A 25,841-nucleotide genomic window follows, 5' to 3' on the forward strand; every position below is an offset into this window, starting at 1 on the left:
CTGCTAATGACAGCTGCTGTCAAACCTGGAGCAACACAGGAGGAAATCTGGCCAAAGATTATGCAGGAATAGGAAATTTATACTACTGGGATCCTCATAGCGGCGGGGCCTCATGGTATTGTGGGTGCAGGTTTTTGTTCCTCACAAGTTGGTAGGCAAATTACTCCACTGCTACTAAGGTTAGTAAGCATCACACCTGGTAGTAACAGTTTGCAGAATCAGGGTCCTCTGCATCCAAATAGCTTAGTGTAAAAACTGTCTGAAAGGAGCTCACAGAGGAAGAGATTCTGTGAATACATCTGGGCCTTTATTATTGTTCTTGTTCACCCATTTATAACCAGGTAAAGGAGCCACTGCTCCAGCTAGGTTCCTGCTTCAAAGAAGTGATAGTAGGAGGGTGTTTTACAGTACAATCACAATGAGTCACTGATGTGACTACGTTTACCCAGATGAATGTCTGAAATGTAACTAAAATCCAGCAAAGTAGCAAAAAGTTTTTAAATTTGTCAAGTCAACTCCCAAAAAAGAATTCTTCAAATAATTGTAAAAATGTAGAAAAGTACGAAGTTTGGAAGTTTTGTGCTTCAAATGGTGAAAGACAACCTGGAAATGATGTTGTCATGTAGCTACAAGTGTTACTATATCATCACAGAACACAATTATTTCTCTTCTAGTGGAGATAATAACTAATGTACAAAAACCGAATAAATGGTCTGGGCTATTGTGAAAATGGAAAAAAAAACCAAAGCTGCACAGAAAAGGATGAATTATAAGGACCATGTTCAATAAAAATGCTTTAAGAGTTCCATACCATCAGGGCCGGCTCCAGCATTTCTGCCGCCCCAAGCAAAAAAAAAAAAAATCCACGATTGCAAGCGCGACCGGCGGCGGCAATTGGGAAAAAAAAAAAAAGCTGCAAGCGGGGGCCGGCAGTTCAGCGGCAGGTCCCCGAATTGCCGTACGTGCCGCCCCTCTCCCTTGGCCGCCTCAAGCACCTGCTTGTTAAGCTGGTGCCTGGAGCCGGCCCTGCATACCATACAAATCTCAAAAATCAATTTGTTGATAGTGGCCTCCAGTGCATAGAAACCAAATGGAATTTGTATTGACTTCAGCTCTGAATTTGAAATCAATTAAAATCTTATTAATGATGCCCCAAAGTGCAGTGTTAATATTTTTAATTTCTACAAACATGACAATGTTATTTTAAGGTTCTATTTTTAAATCTCCTTCAACCTTATTTATAAAGTATAAATCAATCCTGCGGAGTTTCTAAAAGCGAACTGAATGTACACAGTCAATAAATCAGCAAACTCATTAGGTATCCAAGGACAAGGAATAATTGCTTATAGAACATGGCTTTTATATAGGTTAGTGTAAAATTGGTGCATAGATCAATCATTTGATCCTTTAATTAAAACTGGGCAGTTGCTCAATCTATTTCTAATATAGAAACACACCCAATTAGAAGAAAAGAAAGCAGTCAGCATAGTCTAAACTGCATTTATGATATATGACAGTATAGATGTCACAATAATGCTTCATCTCAAAAAAGTCATTTGTCAGCTGTGTCACACGCATTGGTAATGCGTCTGCACAAGACCAGAGAGAGACACCCATTCTCAGTGCTGATTTTAGGATATTGCCCTCAACAAATGTCAAAGGCTTCTTGTTTGTGACCTCCTTGGTTCTGACTGAGAGAGGAGACCAGTTTACAGCAGTGCTTTGTACCTTTGTTTTGGTTTACATGTACATATCAGTTGCTACATGTATGAATTTACAGTAGCTGATAATGGCGGGACAGGGTGCAGCTGCAGACAGAGTGAAACTTATGCTCAAGCAATTGGGCTTTATTGCAGATTAAATTGCATGGGATTTGGGGGAGTAAATCTCTCCTTCACCAGCACCCTTTAACCTGGAGCTGACCTAGTCATACGAAACTCCTCCATTGTAAACTGAGACTGGAATTTGCAAAAGCAGATAGTAAAATGAAAGAATCCTATCCATTCTTCAAATTCCTTTATATTTGATCATGAATTTATGATGGTTATGGAAGGTCATCTGCTCTGAAATTTTCTGAGTAGCAAATATATCAGAAACAGTCAACCTGCAGCTTGTCAGAAGCAAGTTGCTCTTGGTTTACTATGTGAGTGGACTTTGGGAGGAGACTCATAGCTCCTGCTCAACAAACCAGGCTTCTCCCACAACACTGAAACACAGTAGTGCAACACTAGAGAGAGGAGGCCAGCCAGTGCTGCCTGTAAAGCAGTTTGACAATGGCTTCAGCAGAGTAGAGCAGCGGTGGGAGAATTAAGAAGTGGCAAGGAGGGCTGTGTGGAGAAAAGGTATTTTTGAAGTGAGTTGCCAGTGACCTTTCTGAGGATATATTTAGTAATGGAAAGTAAACATTAGTCTAGGGTTAGCTCCTTACACAGAGATCATATTAGGCTACGTGCTGCAAAAAGAGCAGAGTCTGGAGATAAAGCTTTGTAGGGGTGTTGATTTGTTGCTAGAAATATTATGCTTTGTTTTTTTCTAGGTGCTGTACATTTGATCCACATGCATTCGAGGTGTCTGATGATTAGGGCAGAAAGCATTTGGAGGAACTAGAAAAACAAAATGATCACGGGATGGGAAGCTAGAGTTACTAAGATCCATTCATCCCTCTTATGGATCCTTTAACAATAGAGCATGTTGTCATTTGGATGATTTGTATGTTTAAGTGTTTGGGTTTACAGCTGACTGGAAAGGTTGGAAGAGATTTGGCAGCTCTGCCTTTGAGGATAATATGTTCCACATGATAGCCAAGGCAGATCTGGAGAGTAGCCAATAGATCTCCATCCATCCATCAAATAATAAAGGAAAGCAACAGGGAATTGGCACAGTTCTGCAGCTTAATAGATACTTCTGGTTTAAAGAATAACCTTGCATCTTACAACTGATCTTTTTCCTTCTGCACAGATGGATTTCATCTGTCCAACAATGAGGGAGACAAAGGTAATACATATCTATGAGAGGGCTTGGTGGACTGCCTATGGCTCTTTTGATTGCAGGAATAGACCAGTCAGACATGGTCCTTCATCTGATATGGGATGAAGGATCATCACACACTCAGATCTTTGTGTGTGTCACTTCCCCCTTATACAGAGGTACAGGAGTGCAGTTCTCAAACATGCAGCCTGTAGAGAGTCTGCTCTTCACAGTGAAGGAGCAATAACATATCTGTGGCTGGCCACAGCAATGCTTCCTGTTAATGAAATCTCACAATTTTTAAGCCACTCTCATGACACTTTGGGCCTGACCTCTGGTTTTTGAATGCTTAGGGAATATTGCCAGCCCCATCTTCATTGTAGGTGGACACAAACACATCAAAATCTTGGGGAAGTTTGGATCTGGATCCAAACATTGTAGCTCAAGCCCATCTCTATAGTTGAATCAGTAAATCTAAAGAATATACAGAAATTCATAGCCCTTTCCTCACTGCAGCCATATTATTTATTTGTTCACATGCCATTTATGTGTGTTCATAATTGCTACCAGCGTGTCTCTTAGCAAGCAAAATTATTCCTATTACACTCTGTTGAAAATGTTCTTTTAAATTGAGACATCATTATCTGAATTCCTAGTGGCTTGATGCAACTTTCAAATTTTATTGATAACATACTCTTGATCCTACTGAAATCAGGGGATTTTCTAACATAGGAAAATACACTCCAGGCCACTTTGTTGTTGATGAAATGGTGCATGAATGATTACATACTGTAGAGGGTGTCTTCATTTAGAAGCCTTTGGAACCATGGCTTCTGTTACATTTTTCCCCATAATCTTTAAGGGACACTGCTGGGTTGACTTTGGTTTTGTAAAAGCAAAAGATTGTATTAACTTGGCAAAATGCAAAACGTTTGGCTTAGAATTTTAACTTACATTATTTAAAAAAAAAATTAACACCAGTGTTTTAAAAAAATTAATTGCAGTGCATTTACCTGTGTAACTTTTCAGCCTTTGTATTCCATGAACTGCACCTGTAAGCTTCTAAGGTCTCTGTCTGCAGAGACAGGCAGCAATTTTGCGTTTAATTCAGTGCACACTGTCTAGAAGAGTCTCATGGAAAATTTACTTTTCTCTTTCTGGTTTTGCATTTATTTTCTTAATCAAAACTGAAAGCCATCTATTTGCTCCTTCTGTATGAAAAAAAAATTAAACACCAATATCAATAGACATGTTTCAATAGTTTTTTTAAAACTTCATTTGAAAGAGAAGTTGGGATTGAAGAGGTTGTAACCAAATACCCCACTGGAGAATTTGTGACCCAACCAGTGCTGGGATACAGCTCTGTATGCATGCAAAGATTTGTGTGCTTATGCACTGGGACCAGGAGTGCTCTTCTCCTCTATGCTTAAAGTGCGTTACTATGGTGAAAAGTGACTTCATAGAAGTGCCATCATGGAGCTACACGTTTATTGGCCCTCACAGTTATTTCTCTGTCTGATGTGCTCAGTTTAAAAGAGAGAAGATGTATTTTCTAACTGTAAACGTGGCTTGAGCTGTGAGAGTCAGTTATGATCGCCAGTTTCACCTTTCCCTTCAATGGTTTCACAGATTTAACTTAGTCAACAATTCTGCAGAAGATGTACAGGATCTGCATTGACTCTGCGGTGCTATAGAAGCCAAAGACTGTCTTTTTTGCCACTAAAATAAAAAATATGACCCTGAATACACAAAAGGTTCAGATCTGTAGAACAAGGTCATGCCATTTTTACATAGTCACTTTTCAGAGTAGAGCCACACTTCAGATGTCCCAAGCACTCAACTGATGGGTTTATTAGGGGAGAGAGTGTGCTAACAATCTCCCTTGCGGTAGAAGGGGAACACTGCAGATATGAATATTAACACTGAGTCCCCTGCTTTCTTTCTGGGCTCATCATTGTAGCATCTGAGCACCTGGAAAACATCAATGAATTTATCCTCACACTACCCATGTGATGTATGGACAATTGAGGCAGAAGGAGGTTAAGTGTCTTGCTGAGAGTAAAACAGAAAGTCTGTGGCAAAGCCAAGAATTGAATTTAGACCTGATTCTTAGTCTGGTGCCTTAACCACAAGGCCATTCTTCCTCTTTGATTGGAGAATAGACTTTGATTTCCCACTCTCTCATCCCTCTCCTCTAGTCAATCAAAAACACTTCTTCAGTGAATATTGCCAAATTCCACTACTTCTTTAAATTGCACTAGCCTTAAGATCTTCCACTTGCACCCCATATTTCAGCTGTTTCCTCATTTCCTCTTATACCCATTCCTGCTTCCTCTAGTATGACTAAGCTTTTCTCCTCCCCCTCCATGCCATCCCTTATGCTTACAACAACCTTCCATTTAATGTACACCCAAGCTCTCTCCAAACACCATTTGTGAAAAGCCTTCCTGTAAAATTATTCAGAGTATTCCACTCTATAAAGCTAAATGCACTGCACTGCACTTGTTGGTGTATATATATATATATATAAAGATCTTCAGGAAAAGTGGTGGTGGTAGGATTTGGGGGGGAAGGGGTTCTGTTAGTTTGTTGTTTGTTTGTTTTTTGCTTACCATATTTTACCTGTTGTAAAACTCCATGGTGGAATTATAGCTTTGCACAAATAAATAATGATAACTGCCACACATTGGAATAGTTGGGCTACATATCACTAACTGTGGCTAAAACATGTGCAGCAACTAACTCAGACCATCTCCCAGGACTCACCCAGAATCTACAATTATTTGGACTCTTATCAGAACCTGCATCCGCCTGAAGATCAAAGGAAGGAAGACTAAATGGTCAGCCAAATATGCAGTATATTTGTAACTTTCACACAAGAGGCTGGCTTCTCTCTAATATATAAACAGTAGCTGTCAGAGGAGGCTGGTGACATCTGGGTGTGGGTAAATGAAAATGACCTATCAGTGTTCTCATAATCAGTTTATGGCAACAAGTAAAGGTTCGTTGTACTGTATCTGACACAAAGCATGACTGAGAATGGCTGAGATGCTGGTACTATTTTTTTTGTATTAGACATTTTCTGTCCTTTCATTCTTCTTTTCACAGTCTCCTGGACAAAGAGTGCGGTAAGGTATGAGTTCAAGATGACCTTTCAAATCTACTGCATTGGGTGGGTTCAAAATTAGATAGAATAAGCTCATCCTCCCTGAATTTGGTGCTTGTGAAAAGCCAGTGTTGATTGCTTAGGCTAAATCCAAACATACTGCTTGGCAGGCACTGCACAGGCTTCCTCTTGCAGCTCTGCTAATGCAGCTGCAACTTGCCTGTCATCCCAGAGATTGCCAGTCACTAACTGCACAGTTATTTTGTGATGTGATTGAATATCTACTGGAGAATATGCTGAGGCGCCAAGATCATTTCTTTTAACACGTGCCAACTTTGAACGTTGTTCTCTAGAGGAACAAAGCTATTACACTAACCCAATACTCAAAGTAGTTTTTTCCGTACAGTATATGTCATGGAGTTGATTCTTCACTGCCTTGCACTTTGTATTGTCATTTACATCTGAACGAAATCAGTGCAAAGTGGATGTAAAACACTACCAATGGTGTACATAGAAATCTGATCTGGGAGCATTTAACACACACATCACAAAAATCACTAGGTACAAGGCAGTGGAGAATTGCACCCATCTTCTTTGGGGTATCCCTTTTAAAATAACTCAACTGTAGAGCATGTTTCTCTGGAAAAAAGCATTCTGATGATAACTTCTGGGTACCACCCCGAAGTGGAAATGGTATCTTGTAGCTAAAGCATAAGATGCAGAGCCTGGATTCATTAATTCTGTTGTTGTCTCTATGGCATTCACTACCTTGCAATATGGTCATAGGAAATTCACGTAACCTTTCCGTGCCTCAGTTTACCCATCTGTAAAATTAGTAATATAATAATACTTACCCTGCCTCACTGGGGTGTGGCAGGGCTGGATTAAAATTGTTGTAGAGTGCTTTGAGATCTTTTGATAAAAGTATTATACAAGTGCATAGTATTCTAATCATAATAAAATATTTTGGGGTAAATCCTCAGCTACTGTAAGTTCTATTGATTTCAGTTGATCCATGATAACTTGCACTGGCTGAGGTATAGTGTATAATGTATTGTGCAGGGTGAGATTACTTCCTATAAGTGTTGCACAATGGAGATGAAATCACTTCTTGAGAAGATGAGTGAGTTTTTGCTCCATTATTTTGTAGTCCATAGAAATGCCACCAGAAAAATAATCTTGAAATTCATGAACTATTTTTTTCATATCTTAAAAAGAAAGAATATGGCAGTCTCCTAATTATTGCCTCCTCTGTTCTGAGCATCTTTAAAGGGCAATGTGTAGGGATCAATCCGAATATGTAAATAACCGTTAACATTCAGGCATATTTCATTTCAGGGAAAAAATCAAAAACACCAGCCTATTAATTACCAATAACCTGCAATTTTCCCTGATACTCACTTTCAGTCATCAAATCCAAAGAATAACCCCTTTCTCTCTCAACAAGCAGGCATATGTACTGGAATCTATTGGTAATTATATATTACACTATATATACACCAGTGGGCAAATTTTACTTTGTTTTGGTGCCAGGCAAGCTCAGCATTCCTTCTAGTGCCTTCAGCTTAGACAGACCTGTCCACTACCTGTGAATTCTAGCAACATCTCTGATGATATATAATGCAGAGTTTGTGCTCAGGGAGTGCACATGTGAATGCTATAGTGATAGCTTTATCCTGTATGCCACTTTGTCAGCACTCCCAGGCAGACCAGTGAATTGTTCCAAATGTTTTCATTTATAATACGCTGCCACTTACAAACACTTTTCATTTAATCCCTCAATACCTTGAAGGGTTCAGGCCTGGCACCAGTCCTTGTTCTGCTTGGCAGAGTACTTGCCAAAGTCATCTACTAGGCCTGAATTAAGTAGCACCTTCCTTTAACATTTGTCACTTTTCTTTATTGAAGGACTGCCAGAGAAACACCACTGGAAAGCACTGTGAAAAATGTCTGGATGGTTATGTTGGGGACATCGTCAGAGGAGTGCCCACATCCTGCCAGCCCTGCCCTTGCCCATTGCCATTAGTTGCCAAGTATGTAAAACACTTTGTTTTATTTTAATTGTGCTGATCCTTATACTTTCTGTTCTGCATTCATCTTTCAGAGCCAGGCACAATAAACCTTATTAGACTGGGGGTCAGAGAAAGACTGATGCACCCTCAAGCATAGAAAACCAAGAACATTTTCACTTGTTTACACTTATCACCAAATGAAAAGGTGAAAAAAAGGAAAATAACATTTAGGGTCATAGAGTTTAAGGCCAGAAGGGACCACTCAATCATCTTGTCTGACCTCCTGTATATCGCAGGCCACCAACATTAAACCCAGCAAGTGGAATTTTATTTAAAAGGTGTGAATATTTTTTTCAGTCTCTCCCATTGATTGCTGTATACACAAATGGGAGAAAATATTTGAACAACTTTGGGCTCTTTCTCTTTTAAATGAGAAGGGTTGTCAGCAGTGTGCGGCCTTTAATAAGCTCAAAGCCAAAGCCATACCTCTTTATATGTAAAATTCCCCATGACATCTGGAAAGCAGAAATTGATCGGGGAAAACCCTAGCACAGTGGTCCCCAAACTGTGGGGCATGCCAAAGAACATTTGGGGGGATGCACGGCAGGGCTTGGCCCAACTCCCATGGGAGTTGCGGAGGGAGCACCACCCAGCCCAAGTCCGCCCCCAGATGCAGCTCGGCTCCACCTCCAGCCCCAGCCCCAGCTCCACTCCATCCCCCTGCTCTTCCCACAGCCCAGCTCTGCTCTCATTCCCTCTCCGGCCCAAGGCCAGCTCTGCCTCTAGCCCCAGCTCCTTCCCCATCCCCAGCTCTGCCTTCAACTCTAGCTCCTCTGCTGAGCCACCTGATCAGTAATGCAGGAGGGGGCGCAGATTCCATTACTGGTAAGCGGAGGGGGACATGACAGGAGAAGTGTGGGCACCACTGCCCTAACATAACACAGACCCAAGCAAATGGTAGCTTGGCCTGGTTACTGTAAGCACAGTATCCGTTATTTAAATTAATGCATCCAACTTCAGTAGTGGTGCAAGAGGCAGACAGTAACTGTAATTTCAACTAATGCATGGCCTGCTTGTGGATATGAATTTCTGAAGCTTGACAGAAAATACAGGTCCAGGCCAATAAGAGGACATTTATAGCAGTCATTATTCCCTGTGGTTTCAGAGATACCAATTATCGAGAAGATGTGGCTTTCTATTAGAGAGCTTTAATAGCACATCAATGTCATAGCAGAAGAAATCAGCATTCCATTACTTATCACTGTATTCCATCTGAATGGATATCTATGCATATCCCATTACACTGACAGGATGATGTACCTCTAAATATTTCACTGTAGGTCGAAGACCTTTTTAGCGAGCCAGCTACTTTCTCTTTGTTTCCCATTCCACTTTCAACCAGAAGGTTTTAGTCCTTTCCTACACTGAATTTCTTTCCCTTTATTTCATGGTACGTCTTACAGTTGCTATAGGACTGCTTTTTAGCACAGCCTCAAAGTGAGAAATTTGCATTTTGTTCAGCTGCTCAGAGGCACAGGCTCAAAATCACAGCTGGGCCAAAGCTCACAGTCCCACAAAACACTTCGTGACTTTCATAAGAGCTATATGCACATGAGGACTGCAAGATGAAGAATAGCTATGACTAAAAAATTACATCCCTGATTGGATTAGAGAGAATGCCCAAGAGAGTGAGGAGAAAGGATGTCCAATTTTTCTTCACAATTGTCTGAGCACCTGCATTTTACTATATTTATGCAAGGCCAGCCAGGTGAATGAGTTCACATGTGTATTATTTATTCATGTTTCAGTAACTGAGACAATAGCAAGAACACATAAGTAGAAACAGAATGGTCTGACAGCTCCTTTGTTCAAGAAATGAAATTTAATTTTTTTCATATGGCTGTTTGCCACACAACAGCCATTTCAGCTTGCAAGCAATGTTTCTTTAAACAACATCCAGATTTTTGGAGGACATGATAGCATCCTTATCCTTTTGCATATGTTTTGTCTGTGGCACCATAAAATAGAGATGCATTAAAGTTGTGCTGGGAGAACATGGAAATATAAAGCTGACCCCCAGCTGAAGTAAATCAATGTAACTCCATCGGCTTCACTGAAGCTACACTGATTTATACTAGCTGAAGATCTGGCCCAATCTCCCCCAGTTGCCCTTCTTTACTCGGGAGTCCCTTATTTCAAACTTAAATTTATCTCCATTCCATACAAATTTGATGCTTTACTTTCATTGCTGTAAATTATATTTACCTCAGAAATACAGAAACATGAAACAGACGTTATCAGAAACATTATTTATGCTAAGGGGATGAATCTTGGCATTTAAGGGTTTGTTTACACGGCGAGTTACTGAACAGCAAGTGAATTTCCAGTGCACCAGCTTATCATGGAATAACACCCACACAGACATTGCTGAAGTGCAGTGATAGTCCCAGAATGCAGCTTGGCATATTACACTTTCAAGCAGCAGAACGCTAAACCCTACTCCAGGATGTTCACTGCACTGTAGCAGGAGCCACATAGCAAGTTACTACATGGCAAGCTAGAGTAGATTCACATCTTGACTTGGTGAGCAGTAACTCATTGTGTAGACAAGCCCTACGCTTCTGCCTGAGTAACTGTCTTTCATTTGGGCTCTTTGGGTGAAACTCGGTCCCTATTAAAATCAATGACAAAACTCCTGTTGACTTCAATGGAGCCAGGATTTCATCCCTGGGCTGTAAGTATCCTCCCATTTTGGTGTGATCTTGCTACTAAAGTTTATGAACCTCAGAATTACTAATAGCTGTAAGAAGTGGTCCTGCTTCCACTGAACTCAACGGGAGTGTTACCTCTGACTTCATGGGAGCAGGAGCAAGCCCATGTATTATAATAATCTGTTTTTGCTTTTACCTGTGACACTATTTCCACATCATATATGACAAGGACTTACTAATAAATAATACCAAATTAAATCTGAAGTTTTTAAGTGCACCATAACCCCTAAATCTACTTCAAACCTAAGCTACAAAACTAAAAAGTTGTTTTTCTTAGTGTGAGTGATTACAGTGTTAAAGAAGTATTTAAATTGCTCTGAAACTTTACTCTCAGAATTGTTATGTTTATACCCTATGATCTTGACAGTTATTAGTAGGGCTGGTCACTAAACAAGAATTCTCTTTCACAAAATGAAGTTTCACCAGTTATTTTCAATCCAATTTTGAATGAAATGGAGACCTTTCAAAAATTGGGAGAGAGAGAGACCCATCTCAGAAGAATAACCAATAGTCCAGTGATTAGGAAGCTCACCTGAGCTGTAGGAAACCCATGTTCAAGTCCTTTCTCCACATCAGGCAAAGTAGGGACTTGAACCTCCCGGATGGGGACCCTTACCACCAGGCTATTTGGGTCTTTCTCTGAAACTCCATCTTGGACCCAAGAAATTTTTTCCATTGAAACCAATATGTTCCCATGAAATGTTTTTTTTTTTTGGTTTCAACAAATTGACATTTTCCGATGAAAAAGCCTTTAATCAAAAAATTCGGTTGAGCTCTAATTATTAGTGATTCTATATTTCCACTCAAATAAGCCATATACTTACTAAATAAGCAATGACTATACTGTTAGAAAAGGAATGTCTGCCAGCCTTATATCAAAATGTCTGTTTAAATGCTTTCTGTATGTACTGGAATGTTATATCTAACATTTGGCTCCTGTTACTTTTTATTGTGTAGGGGCTAATTGGCCTTTGTTCCCCTTTATACTAGCATATTACATTTTTCCTAATTGGCTGCACACCTTCCTTTCAGCTGCAGCTTTATTGTTCATTGTCCCATTAGCTTTTCCAAAAGGATTATATCTGAGCCTAAATTACCTTTTTTAGGGAGTGAAGAACAATCACATCTAGTTTAAAGACACTAACCTAAAATTGCTGACTGTTGGTGGTGGTGAAAATCTTATTGTCTTACCATACCAGTCACCACTACCTCAACTCCTCTCCTATTTTAGACCACTAGAGTGAATGAAGCCCAGAACTCAAAGTAATAACATCATAGCCCATTTTACAACATAATTGGTGTTTAAATCCTGATTGCCTGTAATGGGCAAGGACTGTCTGGATAAACAGCACCTAGCACACAGGTGTCCTGACCTCAGGTGAGACCTCTAGAACAGGGGAAGGCAAACTACAGCCCACGGGCTGGATCCGGCCCATCAAGGCTTTCAATCCGGCCCGCAGGATTGCCAGCCCTGTGGTGCAGCGGGGCTAAGGCAGACTCCCTGCCTGCCCTGTCCCTGCACCGCTCCCAGAAGTAGCCTGCACCAAGTCCCTGTGGCTCCTGGAGGACGGGGCGGGGGGAGCGGGGCAGAGGGTTCCATGCGCTGCCCTCGCCTGCAGGCACCGTCTCCCACAACTCCCATTGGCCAGGAACAGGGAACTGCAGCCAATGGGAGCTTCATGGGTGGTACCCACAGGGGAGAGCAGCACACGGTGGAGCCACCTGTCCCACTCCACCCCAGGAGCCACTGCCAGACATGCTGGCCTCTTCTGGGAGTGGCGCAGGGCCAGGGCAGGCAGGGAGCCTGCTGCCACCCCAGAGCCACTCGACTTAAGCGGCACCAGGCCGGAGCCCGCACCCCGAACCCCTCCTGCACCTCACACCCCAACCCCGTGCCCTGAGCCCCTAACCCCCTGCCCTGAGTCCCCTTGCCCCATCCATCCTGAACCCCAACCCCCTTACCTGAGCCCCCTGCTGCACCCCACACCCCTTCTGCACCCCAGCCCCTTGCCCTGAGCCCCTTCCTGCACACCGCACCCCCTCTCACACTCCACACTCCCTCCCACACCCCAACCCCCTGCCCCAGCCCTACAATCATGGCCCTGCATACAATTTCCCCACCCAGATGTGGCCCTCGGGCCAAAAAGTTTGCCCACCCCTGCTCTAGAAGCTAGTAGTATGCAAACAATAAATAATTATTATTATGTTTATGGTGTAATCTTCAGGCTCAAACAACAGGGTTCAGAGAGAAACATCCTTTTTTTTCTTTTTTATCATTTCACCTTTATTCTTACTCTGTTTATAGTAAGACAAGAAGGCGCCTCCACCAGGAAGCTACCAAGGCTTTAAAGAGGGAATATACAGACGATATTGCTTGCTACTTCATTTTTCAACAGAAGTTTTATCCCTAAAAATAACATAACAAATGGATTCATAGCACTCAAACAAACAGACCAACTCTGCATCCAAATCTCTAAGCTGACATTATCATTAGATTCCCTGTTGTTCTTGGGATTCATTTGTATGACTTTAGTTTTTTGTCTGGCCAGAGTATCTTCATATCTGCTATCCTGGGAACTTTTGTAATAGTTCCCATTAAGTGAAATGACATCTTTTTGGAAAAATTGGTTGGAGGCTTCTCCAGACTCTAGCAGATGTTACTTAACTTTAAACCTCAGGAAATGTTATGACCTTTTAAAAAAAAAATAAACCTAAAGAAATATAAAGACCCAGGAAGACTTTGGTCATACTTCATAACTTAAATCCACAAAGTAATAACTTCAAATGTTTTAAGAAATTAGCTTGTATACAGGAAGAGGGGAAATTGCCAAAGTATTGTAATTTTCTTGGCATGTTCACATCAAAATGTTACAGAAGATAATTTGGGAATTTCATCAAGAGAGTCTCATTTTAAATGTCTCCAAACAGATCATTGACTTTACTCTGGAAAACATTAGCTTAGAAATACTGATGGGAACAGAAACAATGAAGGAACTGTTTATACACTTTTTATGTTGCTTGTTCCTGGGACAAGTACATGGACCAGATTCTCATCCCCTCTTCTGGCCCCTTTATATAGCCTGAGCTACATAACGGGGATGGAATCTGGCCACAGATGCACAGCTGAAAATTTCGCTGTGCTAGGGGAGCTCTCAACTGGCATAAAGCTGTCAGAGCCAGTTCCTACACAAACCACTCACTAAGCCAGGCAATGGCAGTGTGTTGGGAAAAGTACGCTTTGTGGTACTCTGCTCTCTCTGCCAATTCTCACCTGGCACATAGTACTTTTGGGACAATAGCCAACTAAGATAAATTAGAATAAGATTAGGCCAAGAACCAAGGAGCATGTAGTTAAAGAAACATGGAACTGTACTGATTCCCCAACAACCTTCCTGCTCCCTGCCCATGCTGAATGGGTGTCAATGCAGAAGAGAATCTAGCCCCATATTTTTTAAACTAACTAAGAATGTCTTTAAAATTGTGTGCTCTTTTTTTGTCTGTAACTGTATCTAAGACACATCACCCTGATTTAATTGTGTAGGGTTTGGTACTTTTCCTGTCTTTACTAACCAAGTTGTGGTCATTTTTAGGGGCCAACCCACATTTTAAAGAATTTTTGTTTCGCGTATTATAATGTGGTTATTTGTTTATTTTAAGAAACTGAAACTAGATCCTGAAAATTAAAGACCACATGGGGTAAAGAAAGTCATGTTAGAATAACATGCTGTTAAAAATCCCGGCACAGAACCCCCACCACAAGCAGCCCTAACTGGCACCCTGACTGGCAGTCTCAGCAGAAGTCAAGGGTTGAACGGATTTGTAGACTAATCTGCCTTTTCTCTCCTAGAGGTGGTAGAGTAGATCGCCAGATGGTGCAAATCAGCATAGCTCCATTGACTTCAATGGAAATCAATTGAATTATTCCAATTTACACCACCTGGGGATCTACTCTGATTCCTATAGGATGCCTTTGAGACATTCTGAGGGGATTGTGTAAGGAAACTTGCACTGCCGCTGCCTATACTGTACCTTTCCTGTGGTTAAATATAAGATTTTAGTTCCCAAAGAACTTGATCCAACATATTTCAAAAGCAACATGTTAGTTTAAACATTCTGAAATAAAATAGAGGAGACAAGTTCACAGGAAATATAAGATTAACTGTATACTCTCTGCAGCTATACAGAGAATGCAAGTTCCTTATTTATAATATATGTATAGAAGCATGTGTGTCTGAGCTAGGCTGCAGGAAGGAAGTCGGTATCTTTTTACGATTTATATAGTGCCATAGGTATGCATGGTTTTTATAGGTGAAAATAAAAAGACCAGGTGTAGTGTACATTCAGCTCCTATTGACTTCAGTGGGAACTGAGGGCACTCAGCACTAAGTAGGATCGGCCCAAAGGTCATATAAATAACAAATGTTCACAAAATACAGCATGTTTGCATAGCTATTAATAAGTATTGGCTACCCTGATTGATATTTTTTATATGCAATTCTAGTTTTGCAGTCTCCTGTCACAGAAAAAGTGGGGTAGTGCGCTGTGTCTGTAAAGAAAACTATGCAGGACCCAACTGTGAAAGGTAAGCAGACTAGCAGTATGGATGACTGGTCAAGTTTGCCAGTGTTCCAAAGCCCTTAAGAGAGTTTCACAGACTGGGGAGAATTTTTCTGTGCTCGACATTCAGTGGATTATATTATGTCTGTCTGCCTAAGGGCCTGATCTTGCACTGAAACCAATAGAAGTTTGCCACTGACTTCAACAGGTGCAGGAGAAAGACCTGCATTTTGTATTTTTTGTCTAGTTATTGCATTTTATCTTCATGAAACCAGCTTCTTCAAAGGAACAGAATTGTAATGTGTTGGATACAGCTAACGACTGAATTTAAAATTAGCAATATGCCTCCCATAACCGCCTTCCTAAAAAAAAAAAAAAAAAAAAAAAACATAGTTCTACCAATGAATTTTTTCAGAACCAGAGAGGAAATCATAATATTTGATCAAATTATTAACAAGCAGATATATATTTATTATTTAAATTTGGAATGCATTTCAAATGATGCATCTCAGTAAAAAGTGAACTGAGCAACCCTGGTCCAGCTTTGCTTTTCAGATTGTCTATATGTCCAGAACGATTTCTGCCACTACATATCAAGAATGACAATGTATACAAACAAACAGAGCTATATAGTACAACACAATTTAAATCTTGTGAAGTACCAGCTTCTAATACTGTTATTCACGATGAAAGTGTGACGTCAATCCGTTACGTTCCATTGAAGTCAATGGAGACCCCTTTACGCTGCCACTTGCATAAGGTCATTGAGGATATAAGTTAAAGTTGCTCTCATTTACAAAGGGGCTGAGTAGCACAGGATATGGGAGCCTCGTCTGGTTCTGGCTCCCCACCCCATCCTTTGTACCCAATCAAATAGCTGGTGTTATAGAGAATTCAGTCGATTAACTCCAGTGGAAGATTGTGTGCAACCAGTGCATAACTGGACTATGAATGAGGGAGAAAATGGATACCAGATATCCAAAGGAGAGAGTTGTGTGTAAAGAGCAAGGAAAGAAATGAGATTTCGTCACAAAGTAAAAGCTACAGTTACCTCCTAAATAAAATAACTCAAACTGTCAATATGCTACCTTTTGGACCTTTAAAGTGGCCAAAGTTACAATTTTACAAGTAAAGCTACTGCAGATGGAGAGCATAAAAATGCAATAAACTTGTTTCCAGTCTGGCTATGTCCTGTTATTCTTCTGGAATGTCATATATGCAAAGGACATAGGACATAGGACAATATAGACAATTAAAAGCTCAGTGAGATTTCTCACTGGTTATTAAAATGTCACACTAGACTACAAATGAATGAAGTTCTGTGAAAAGGGTAACAGACATTTTTCTATTCAGAGTGGCAGAAAAGGATAATGTCAACTTACTTTATTTGGTTTATAATAGCCACTGGCCAGCTTTTTGTGTACCAGAGGAAAAAGATAAGAGCAGGCAAAGGAGAAGAAAAGAAGAAAAAAGCAGTTAGCCCAAGTCAGTGAGGGCAAGTTGGTTAAGTGATTATTAATGGGGTATGAATCTTTTCTCTTCTAGGTTGTTAATTCCAGTCCAATCAATGTCAGCAGTAATGAAAAGTCTTTACCTTCTGATGGCTATATATGGGGCCTAGATGAAATGAGATGGTGGTCACCATCCTGTTCCTAGAGGACACGCTCACTGAGCACTAGCTAGTATTCTTCATTGGTAATCTCAGTTGTCAGACTAGTGATTCAGTTGGCGTGGAGAATGATTCTCTCTCTTTCCCAGGGGAGAGTGCAGGAATAAAAATTTGAAACTTTTAGAGGGGAATGTTCTGTGCCCCGGCCACGGCCCCAGGACCAGAGGAACTCGCTCTTCCCCCTGTGGCCCCAGGTCTGGAGGAGCTCACTCACAGAGGAGTTCTGTGCCCCCACCAATTATTGGGGGATCCCATGCCTCTGCTTCCCCCCCTACTTATGCATGCCCCTACTCTCTCCCATAGGAGATCCTTTATATTGGTGAGGGGATACATGTCCAGCACAGTGCTGGGCTGTTTGGACTCCACCACATGTGCATACATGGAAGACTGATAAAGGTTGCTAATCTGGCACTTTTAAATTACCACAAGATCACATGTAAATGTTACTTTAGGCCCATGTCATGCCTGCCCCTGACATGGTGTACAGTGGGGGCAGAGCACACTGATCCCTGCCTACTTTCCTGCTCCCTGGGGACTGCCCAGCACCTCAAAAGGCCCGAGGTGGAATCAGGCCCCTCTGTACAGGCCTAAGGAATGTGACTGGCACTTCAGGGTAGTAAGCGGCAGGACGTCAAGGGATGTAACAGCATGTGTGCTCTTGTAGCGCACTGGGAGGCAAGCTGCCTCATTTCCTCTGGCTTCTGTGTGAGAGGTTTTCTTGTTCTGCTTGGAAAGCTTGGCACAGAACTGCCTAACTTATTCTTCAGTTAGCTGCCAACATGTAATGTTGGGAAACCATGGAGGCTTTTGCTAGGAATTGTGAAAATGACCTTTCAATCCCCAAGTGTAAAACTGTGAGCGAGTGAAATCCTTTTGTTCATTGCTTTAAAAAATGAGGTGTTACGGCAGTAACAAATGAAATCCAGTTTTTGTTATTTTCTAATTATTACAAGATTCTCTGTGGAAAAAGTGCTTTGGCATACATGGTGGACAGAGAAGAAAGGTTCCATTGGCACGGTTAGTAGAGGGAAAGTTAACATCTTACCCGCCAATAATCACAGGAAATAAAAATGCCTGGAGTTAAAAGAGAGAGAATTTGTTAACTTCATTATTTCAACAATGAGACGTTGAAAATTCAGATGGAAATGAAAATATTTTTATTTAGCAGTGAAGAGTAATTTATCGGGACATGACAGGAATGGAGAAGACCTTTTCTGTGGAGCTTTTCTTGGGCATAAAGTAAGGAGATGGAACAGTGTATTTCTGTCCAAGTTTCCTTGCTTTTCTCATTCAATGCCAACCATTCAGAGGAGTTGGATGCAATCCAAGTCTATATTATGTGACATGGGGAAGTGAAAGTGACACATGCGCATTTTCAGCTCTGAAAGTTTCTGTCCATTTTAAACAGCTACTCCAGCTGATAAGCTATGGCTAATAGAAGTGAGGCAGACAGTCATCAAAAACAACAGTTACCTCCATGCCCTCAAACACATCAGTGGGAATGAAACTGCATGGCCTTACACATTTCTGTCATGTACAAAGCTGCACTTCAGCTAAATGGTGTATTTCAGAGAAGAAAAACTGAGCACCTCATCTTCATTATAAGGAATGGCCTGTGGTAATGGCATAACGAGTCTTTTACCTGGAGGCCATTAATTTAAATCTAGCTCATGTTAGCAGTGTCCAAATGTTATTTTTATTGGCGTTTTGTTCAATGGCCAATATGAAACGATTTGGTAGTCACACAACAGTTACTAGTAGATGGGTGACCACATGGAAAAACCTCTAACTAGATTATTTTTTTAAAGGAAAAAATGTGAAAATACAAAAAAATTCAACCAGTTCTACTGATGGTCAAAAAATGAGAGGAATTTTTTCTGTTTATATTTCAAACTTCATTATGTTGTTGACATTTGAAAAATATTGACTAGCTCCACTAGCTGGTACTAGCTGAGGGTGTGAAAAGCCTTTAAAAGACTTTCAACATGACTAGATAGCAGCATTCCTATCTTTACCAATGGAATGCCTGTGCTCCACTAGCAACATTGAACTGAGAGGGTAATACCATGGCAAAATTCCTTCAGGAAACTGCCACTCTTTGATGCAGAGAAGTGGCACAGATGATATACTGTCCCTAACTCCTGAAGCTGAACACAATTTCTTTTCACTCCAAACTTGGGCCCATGTGTATAAGAGACTATGGGCCTAATTCTGCCCTCACACCAGTCTAAATTTGGGAGTATCTCCATGGAAAACAGTGGAACTCCACTGATGATGATGATGACAGACGAATCAGGCTGTATATCATTACAACTGAATTCAGATCGCAGCTATGGTGACACATAATCATGGAGCATGGCTTTACTATTTATCTCTGGGTCACCAAATTGACAGACCATTTTTCATACTATCAGATTATCCTGCTAGTTCGTGCACATGGACATGCACTTTACTGACAAAGGCAATTAATTCAAGCAGCCAAATAGTTTAAAGTCAGTTTGAATTATATGGAAATACTTTTCAATTTATGTACGATTTTATTGTGGGAGTTTAGGGTGTGAGTATAGTCAAAGCACTGATGAGGAAGCTCAAGGGAATCAGAACTCCTTTCTTCTTTCACAAAAAAACCCAAAACAAACAAATGTAGAGAGAGGCCAAAATCAGAACCATCTGCCCAAATCTCCAAAGTTTGTAGCATACTGATAAAATGAAATGTGGATTTGACTAACATCTCGTTTAGGTTTTATCTTAATCTGACTGAGGTTTTGCAAAACTCCAGTTGCCCCATCATAGAGAGATCCTTTCTGCTATGAACTTAGTTAAAAGAGATAAAATGAACTCTGAATTTGGACTTCCCTGGTTTGTTTTTGCAACATGAAAGCTGACCTCCTCTGCCCATCTCCCATATAATACAAGATAGTTTATGAAGTCCGGAGTTGTTAGTGAATAAAATAAACACCAGAATTGCTGAGTGACCTGCCAAGATAGTTTTGTGATGCATTCAAAAAGCACTGTTTAGCAAATGTTTTCACTGCTAAAGAAACAGACACAAAAAAATATGGACTGAAGTAATCAAGAACTAGGAGTGTTCTGGATGCAGTACTTGTTCCTCAATGCCACAGAGCTATAAATCCCTAGATAGATTTAGATTGAATTACAAAACAGCATCTGTCATAATTTAAGTTTTGTTCACTAGCACTTGCAGAATGTCACCATCAATTCCTGGTGACCTGGTAAGGACAGAAAAATGATACTGCAGAGGGGAATGTGATCATTATTAATAATCTTTGGACTTGCATTTCTTCTCAGGTGTGCTCCAGGTTACTATGGAAATCCCTTGCTGATTGGAAGCACTTGTAAAAAATGTGACTGCAGTGGAAACTCAGATCCTAACCTAATCTTCGAGGATTGTGATGAAGTGACAGGCCAGTGCCGCAACTGCTTGCGCAATACTACAGGATTCAAGTGTGATCAATGTGCTCCTGGCTATTATGGAGATGCCAGAATTGCTAAAAACTGTACAGGTATTGTATTAGTAATATATGCTATCATGTAGTTATATAGAGAAATACCTATCTCATAGAACTAGAAGGGTCCTTGAAAGGTCATGGAGTCCAGTTTCCTTCCTTCACTAGCAGGACCAAGTATCATCCCTGACAGATTTTTGCCCCAGATCCCTAAATGGGCCCCTCAAGGATTGAACTCAAAACCCTGGGTTTAGCAGGCCAATGCACATACCACTGAGCTATCCCTTCCCTACAGAGCTAGTGCTTCACTCTTGTGCCATTCCCCATTTCTTCCACTAAAAAGATCAGCAGTTCTGTAATAACACTGGTCATTAAAATGTCATTATTAGGCTTCAGAGTTAAATGCCCAATGAGATTAATGAGTATCTAGGTAATTTACACTTGTCAAAACTTTGATTCAAGCTCTTTGTACACTTAGGAAGACAATTCTATATTCATTACTCTCTGATCACGTTTAGAAGGTTTTCTTTACAACCATGAAGGCTAGAAATTTATTATTTTTTAAATAATAGTTTAGATTTTTCAGAATCTGAATAGGCCATGTAGGCTACATGTATGTATCAAGAAATGGACTGGTGCTTGAGACCTCTGGTGTCACATACATAGATAGACACGACCACGGATCTTTCTACCATATACATGTATACTGTGAAAATACAGATTACTATATATCAGTAAACTAAAGCTCATGTCTCACTATAGTTTTTGGCAGTATACTACTGTCTTAACTATAGTTATTTTGACCTGAGCAGCTAGTCAAAATTCAGGGCCTTCTAGGTTGTTAAAGTTGGGAATAGAAATTGATGGTTGATTCTGGTATTTTCTTTGACGCAATCTTGTTTATTTACAAGTGTGGAAGCAGAGAAAGAACTGACAGGAAGGGGATGCAATGCATGACAGTTCTTTCTCTGGTTCCACACAAGGAATGCACAAAGTCCTGCTTCTCCCAATGCAGGAGGAAGCAAAAAAACCAAAAGGAGTGGTTTCTTAGCATACAGGCTCAATCTGACTCAGAATTTCTCTCTAGGCTTCACCAAGGTCACACCATGATTACAGGCTGCAGTTTAGCTTTCTTGTGCCTCTGAGTCTCTCTCAGTTTCTTGTCTGCGCCCCTTCTTATCTTGTCGCCACCCACTCACCCACCAGGTCAGAAACTGCCCAGAGGAACCCTCTTCATACTTGCAATTAGCTTTTGACTAGAGACTCCACTGACTCCTTATTTTAGATGTCGCCCCTTAACTGTCTCTTACAGCTATCTTAATTGAACGTTGCACTCTCATCCATCAACAAGATTTAAACAACCAATAACAAGGTTTAACCCAACTCACAACAGTATAAACTCACTGCTGCTAAATACATTTCATTTATACTAGACAAGTTATTCAGTATGTATGCAATGTACCATTTGTTGTGCACCACTCAAAAGTCCCAAGTCCAATATTGACCTTACATTTCTTCTCTGCTTAGCAGAGGCTGGGAGTCTCATAGAGGTGACCCTCTCAGTCCATTGGAAAGTGACCAACTAGTTACTACACTAATTCTGAACAATGTCTGTAATACCAGCCAGTGTGAGAAGCAATACAGACAGCAGTCTTGGAATAGGCTATGTTAAGCAGCTAGTTATGCACATGGCTAGCTTATGTAAACACCATGTTGTTCTTACTTTTACTCTCATCTTCCCTTTCCCATGTCTTCCTATTGTTAGTTAAATTCACTTGTTGTGTCTTGTTTAAAATTAGCTTGTAAATCATGCCTTTGTATATGTCTATCCTGCACCCTGCACAATGGGGCCACATAAAATTGATGCCATAGTCATTAAAGATCGAGTAGCAGTTTCTGTGAGAATAGGATTTTTCTTAGTGGCCTGGCTACATTTCAACTCAGTCTACCTAGATTTCCCCTGACTGATAATTTATTCTTCACTTTCCACTCTAAACACTATTGTGTATTCTTGTTGGTTCAAGAGAAGCTACAGTGTTTCCATACTTCAGATGAATGCAGTTTCAGTGGTGGGTAAAATGGTTAGCACTGGCCACAAGAGGATGGTGATTTTTGGGGGAAAATTGTCCCGAATTTGGATGAGAAGTAAAAAAAAAATCAAAATTTTGTGAAAGGAAAAATTCTGAAAAATCCATTTCAAGAAAACCAAAATGGAATTTTGCAACTAGCTCCCAACTTCCCTACTCCTTGGGCAGTTGCCTCCTGGGGTTGTTCATTCCCCACTTCTCCAAGCAGCAGCCTTCCCTTGCTGCTCAGGGAGCCAGGAGACTACAGGCTGGCAGGAAACCAAGCAAGCAGGCAGGCCTGGTTTCCATCCAAAGTTCTGATGGAATTAACACATTCCTGAAGAACATTTCAGCTGTATAAAATCAGTGTTTACCAACAGAAAAGTGTTCCATCGGAAAATTTTTGACTAGCTCTAAAAATGATCACTATGCATGGAGGGTGAAATTCACCCCTCTGTCAAAAGGTCACAACATTTAAACATTAAATTGTTAAAATAGGGCTTAAATGTGATTTCAATGATGCACAGATCTTGTGCTAGCCTTCTGCACATAAATGATTTAAATGCAGAGTCTGTCCACTGTAAATCAGTTAGGCTTTCCACCAATGGTTCACGCTCCAAGAACAGCTTTTCTTGCAGTATTTCAGTACTCACTAAACCAGGAAAAAAATTAAGAATGGTGCAACATTTTCCCCCAAATCTCAAGAAAAATTCAGACTTGAACAAAGTTTGGGTCAACTCTTATTTGATCTGAATCTGTTTATTTATTCTTGGTTGCAAAAGTTCATCTTGAATAAATCCTGATTTTTGGAATGTTCATTTTGAAGAGATTCACAGCTCTAATTTTATCTTAACTGCTGCTAAAAATTGTAACGTGGCATATTTCACTAACAGGAGTATACTGCGTGAACAGAAACACTGTACAAACATTTAGACAAGCAATCCATAAATGGTTTATATGCCACATATAAACTCTACTTAAATTAATCTGAAAATGACTGCTTGAGATCAAAACATTCATATTATATTTCTTGGAGTTCTCAAGGTGGTTTAGATTTTTACTTGTAAGTTCAGTTATTGCTTTGGGGAGAAATATTGCCCATAAAATAATAAATATAACTTACTTGAAATGCAAAAATATGAGAGAGAGAGAGTAGGCAATTGAATAAACTCGGAGCATACATGCATGACTTACATAAAACACTACAAAGGGTGCATAGAACAAAAAAATACAGAGAAGAGAAATATGTAGAAAACCAAGAAAGGGTGAATCAGCAAGGAGAGGGAACAGCAACATGCTGTATCTATGCAAGATAGTGTTTTTGACATAAGAGCAAAAGCAAAAAGAAAAGTCTGTAGTAGTCTAAAAAGTTTTCATCTGCTTTTCAACACATTCATTAGCCATGTGTCATATCCACTGCAAGACAGTAAACAAATTGCCCTCAGAGATTGTTAATTTAGAAGCTTTCTGCAATAATAAGACATAAGAGTACTGAAAGGTTTAATGCTCCATTAACATTGCAATATTTACTAAACAACTGGATGAAAAGTGACAGATCAGCATTACTTTTGAAATCGGTTTGTTACAACCCTTTGAGTCACAAATTAAAGTTAATGGGTTAAAAGAAGATGCCAATTTGGTTTTGGGTCACTAATCTACCCTTTACAGTCTTATTACCTGGTAGTGTTAAGTAATTTTTTGAATAGTCTGGATCCTGTGATAGAAGTAGAGAAGACATTGCTTCTTCAGATATCATTATTTTGTTACAGAAAAGGTTGCTGTTACATAATAGATCTTCAGCCTGGACATCTCTAACCCAACCTGGACTTCTCGAACCCTAATTCTGGAAGTATAAAGTCCAAGTAATAGAGACCCAGTAGCTGGCAGAAACAGAGATTATATAGGTTAAAGAAAATCTCACAATTTCTGCAGCCCCGTAACAGTTACAGCTGAAAACAGAATAGGCCAAATTCTAATCTTACACTAGTACAAAAGCAGAATAACTCCACTGTTGTTAATGAAGTTACTCTGGAATGACTCTGCTGTAAGTGAAATCAAAACATAGTCCATCATAGAACTGGAAGGGATCTCAAGAGGTCACCTAGTCCAGTCCCATGCACTCAAGGCAGGACTAAGTATTATCTAGACCATCCTTGACAGGTGTGTGTCCAACCTGCTTTTAAAAATCCCCAATGATGGAGATTCCACCACCTCTCTAGGCAATTTATTCCAGTGCTTTACCACTCTGACAGTTAGGAAGTTTTTCCTAATGTCCAACCTAAAACGCCCTTGCTGCAATTTAACCCATTGCTTCTTGTCCTATTTTCAGAGGTTAAGAAGTACAATTTTTCTCCCTCCTCCTTGTAACAATCTTTTATGTATTTGAAAACTGTTATTATGTCCCCCCTCAGTCTTCTCTTCTCCAGACTAAACAAACCCAATTTTTTCAATCTTCCCTCATAGGTCATGTTTTCTAGACCTTTAATCATTTTTGTTGCTCTTCCCTGGACTTTCTCCAAGTTGTCCACATCTTTCCTGAAATGTGGCACCCAGAACTGGACACAATACTCCAGTTGAGGCCTAATCAGCGCGGAGTAGAGCGGAAGAATTACTTCTCGTGTCTTGCTTAAAATACTCCTGCTAATACATCCCAGAATGATGTTTGCTTTTTTTGCAACAGCTTTACACTGTTGACTCATATTTAGCTTATGATCCACTATGACCCCCAGACCCGTTTCCGCAGTACTCCTTCCTAGGCAGTCATTTCCCATTTTGTATGTGTGCAACTGATTGTTCCTTCCTAACTGGAGTACTTTGCATTTGTCCTTATTGAATTTCATCCTGTTTACTTCGGACCATTTCTCCAGTTTGTCCAGATCATTTTGAATTTTAATCCTATCCTCCAAAGCACTTGCAACCCCTCCCAGCTTGGTATCGTCCACAAACTTTATAAGTATACTCTCTATGCCATTATCTAAATCACTGCTGAAGATATTGAACAGAACCGGACCCACTCCCTGCGGGACCCCACTCTTTAATTTAACTTTAATTATGCCTTCCAGCATGACTGTGAACCACTGATAACTACTCTCTGGGAACGATTTTCCAACCAATTATGCACCCACCCTATAGTAGCTCAATCTAGGTTGTATTTCCCCAGTTTGTTTATGAGAAGGTCATGTGAGACAGTATCAAAAGCCTTACTAAAGTCAGGATATTACCACAT

General features: G+C 40.3%; 1 protein-coding gene across 1 annotated transcript in view; it reads left to right on the forward strand.

Moving 5' to 3' along the window:
- Positions 1-25,841, forward strand: part of LAMA4 (laminin subunit alpha 4) — a 127,987-nt gene that overhangs the window by 33,705 nt on the left and 68,441 nt on the right. The window contains exons 3-5 of the mRNA XM_054022623.1: positions 7,982-8,106; positions 15,358-15,438; positions 20,392-20,606. Of these exons, the coding sequence (XP_053878598.1) occupies positions 7,982-8,106; positions 15,358-15,438; positions 20,392-20,606 (421 nt within the window). The remainder of the gene's footprint in view (positions 1-7,981; positions 8,107-15,357; positions 15,439-20,391; positions 20,607-25,841) is intronic.

Source organism: Malaclemys terrapin, chromosome 3, assembly GCF_027887155.1.
Source record: "Malaclemys terrapin pileata isolate rMalTer1 chromosome 3, rMalTer1.hap1, whole genome shotgun sequence".
NCBI classification, from domain to species: Eukaryota; Metazoa; Chordata; order Testudines; family Emydidae; genus Malaclemys; species Malaclemys terrapin.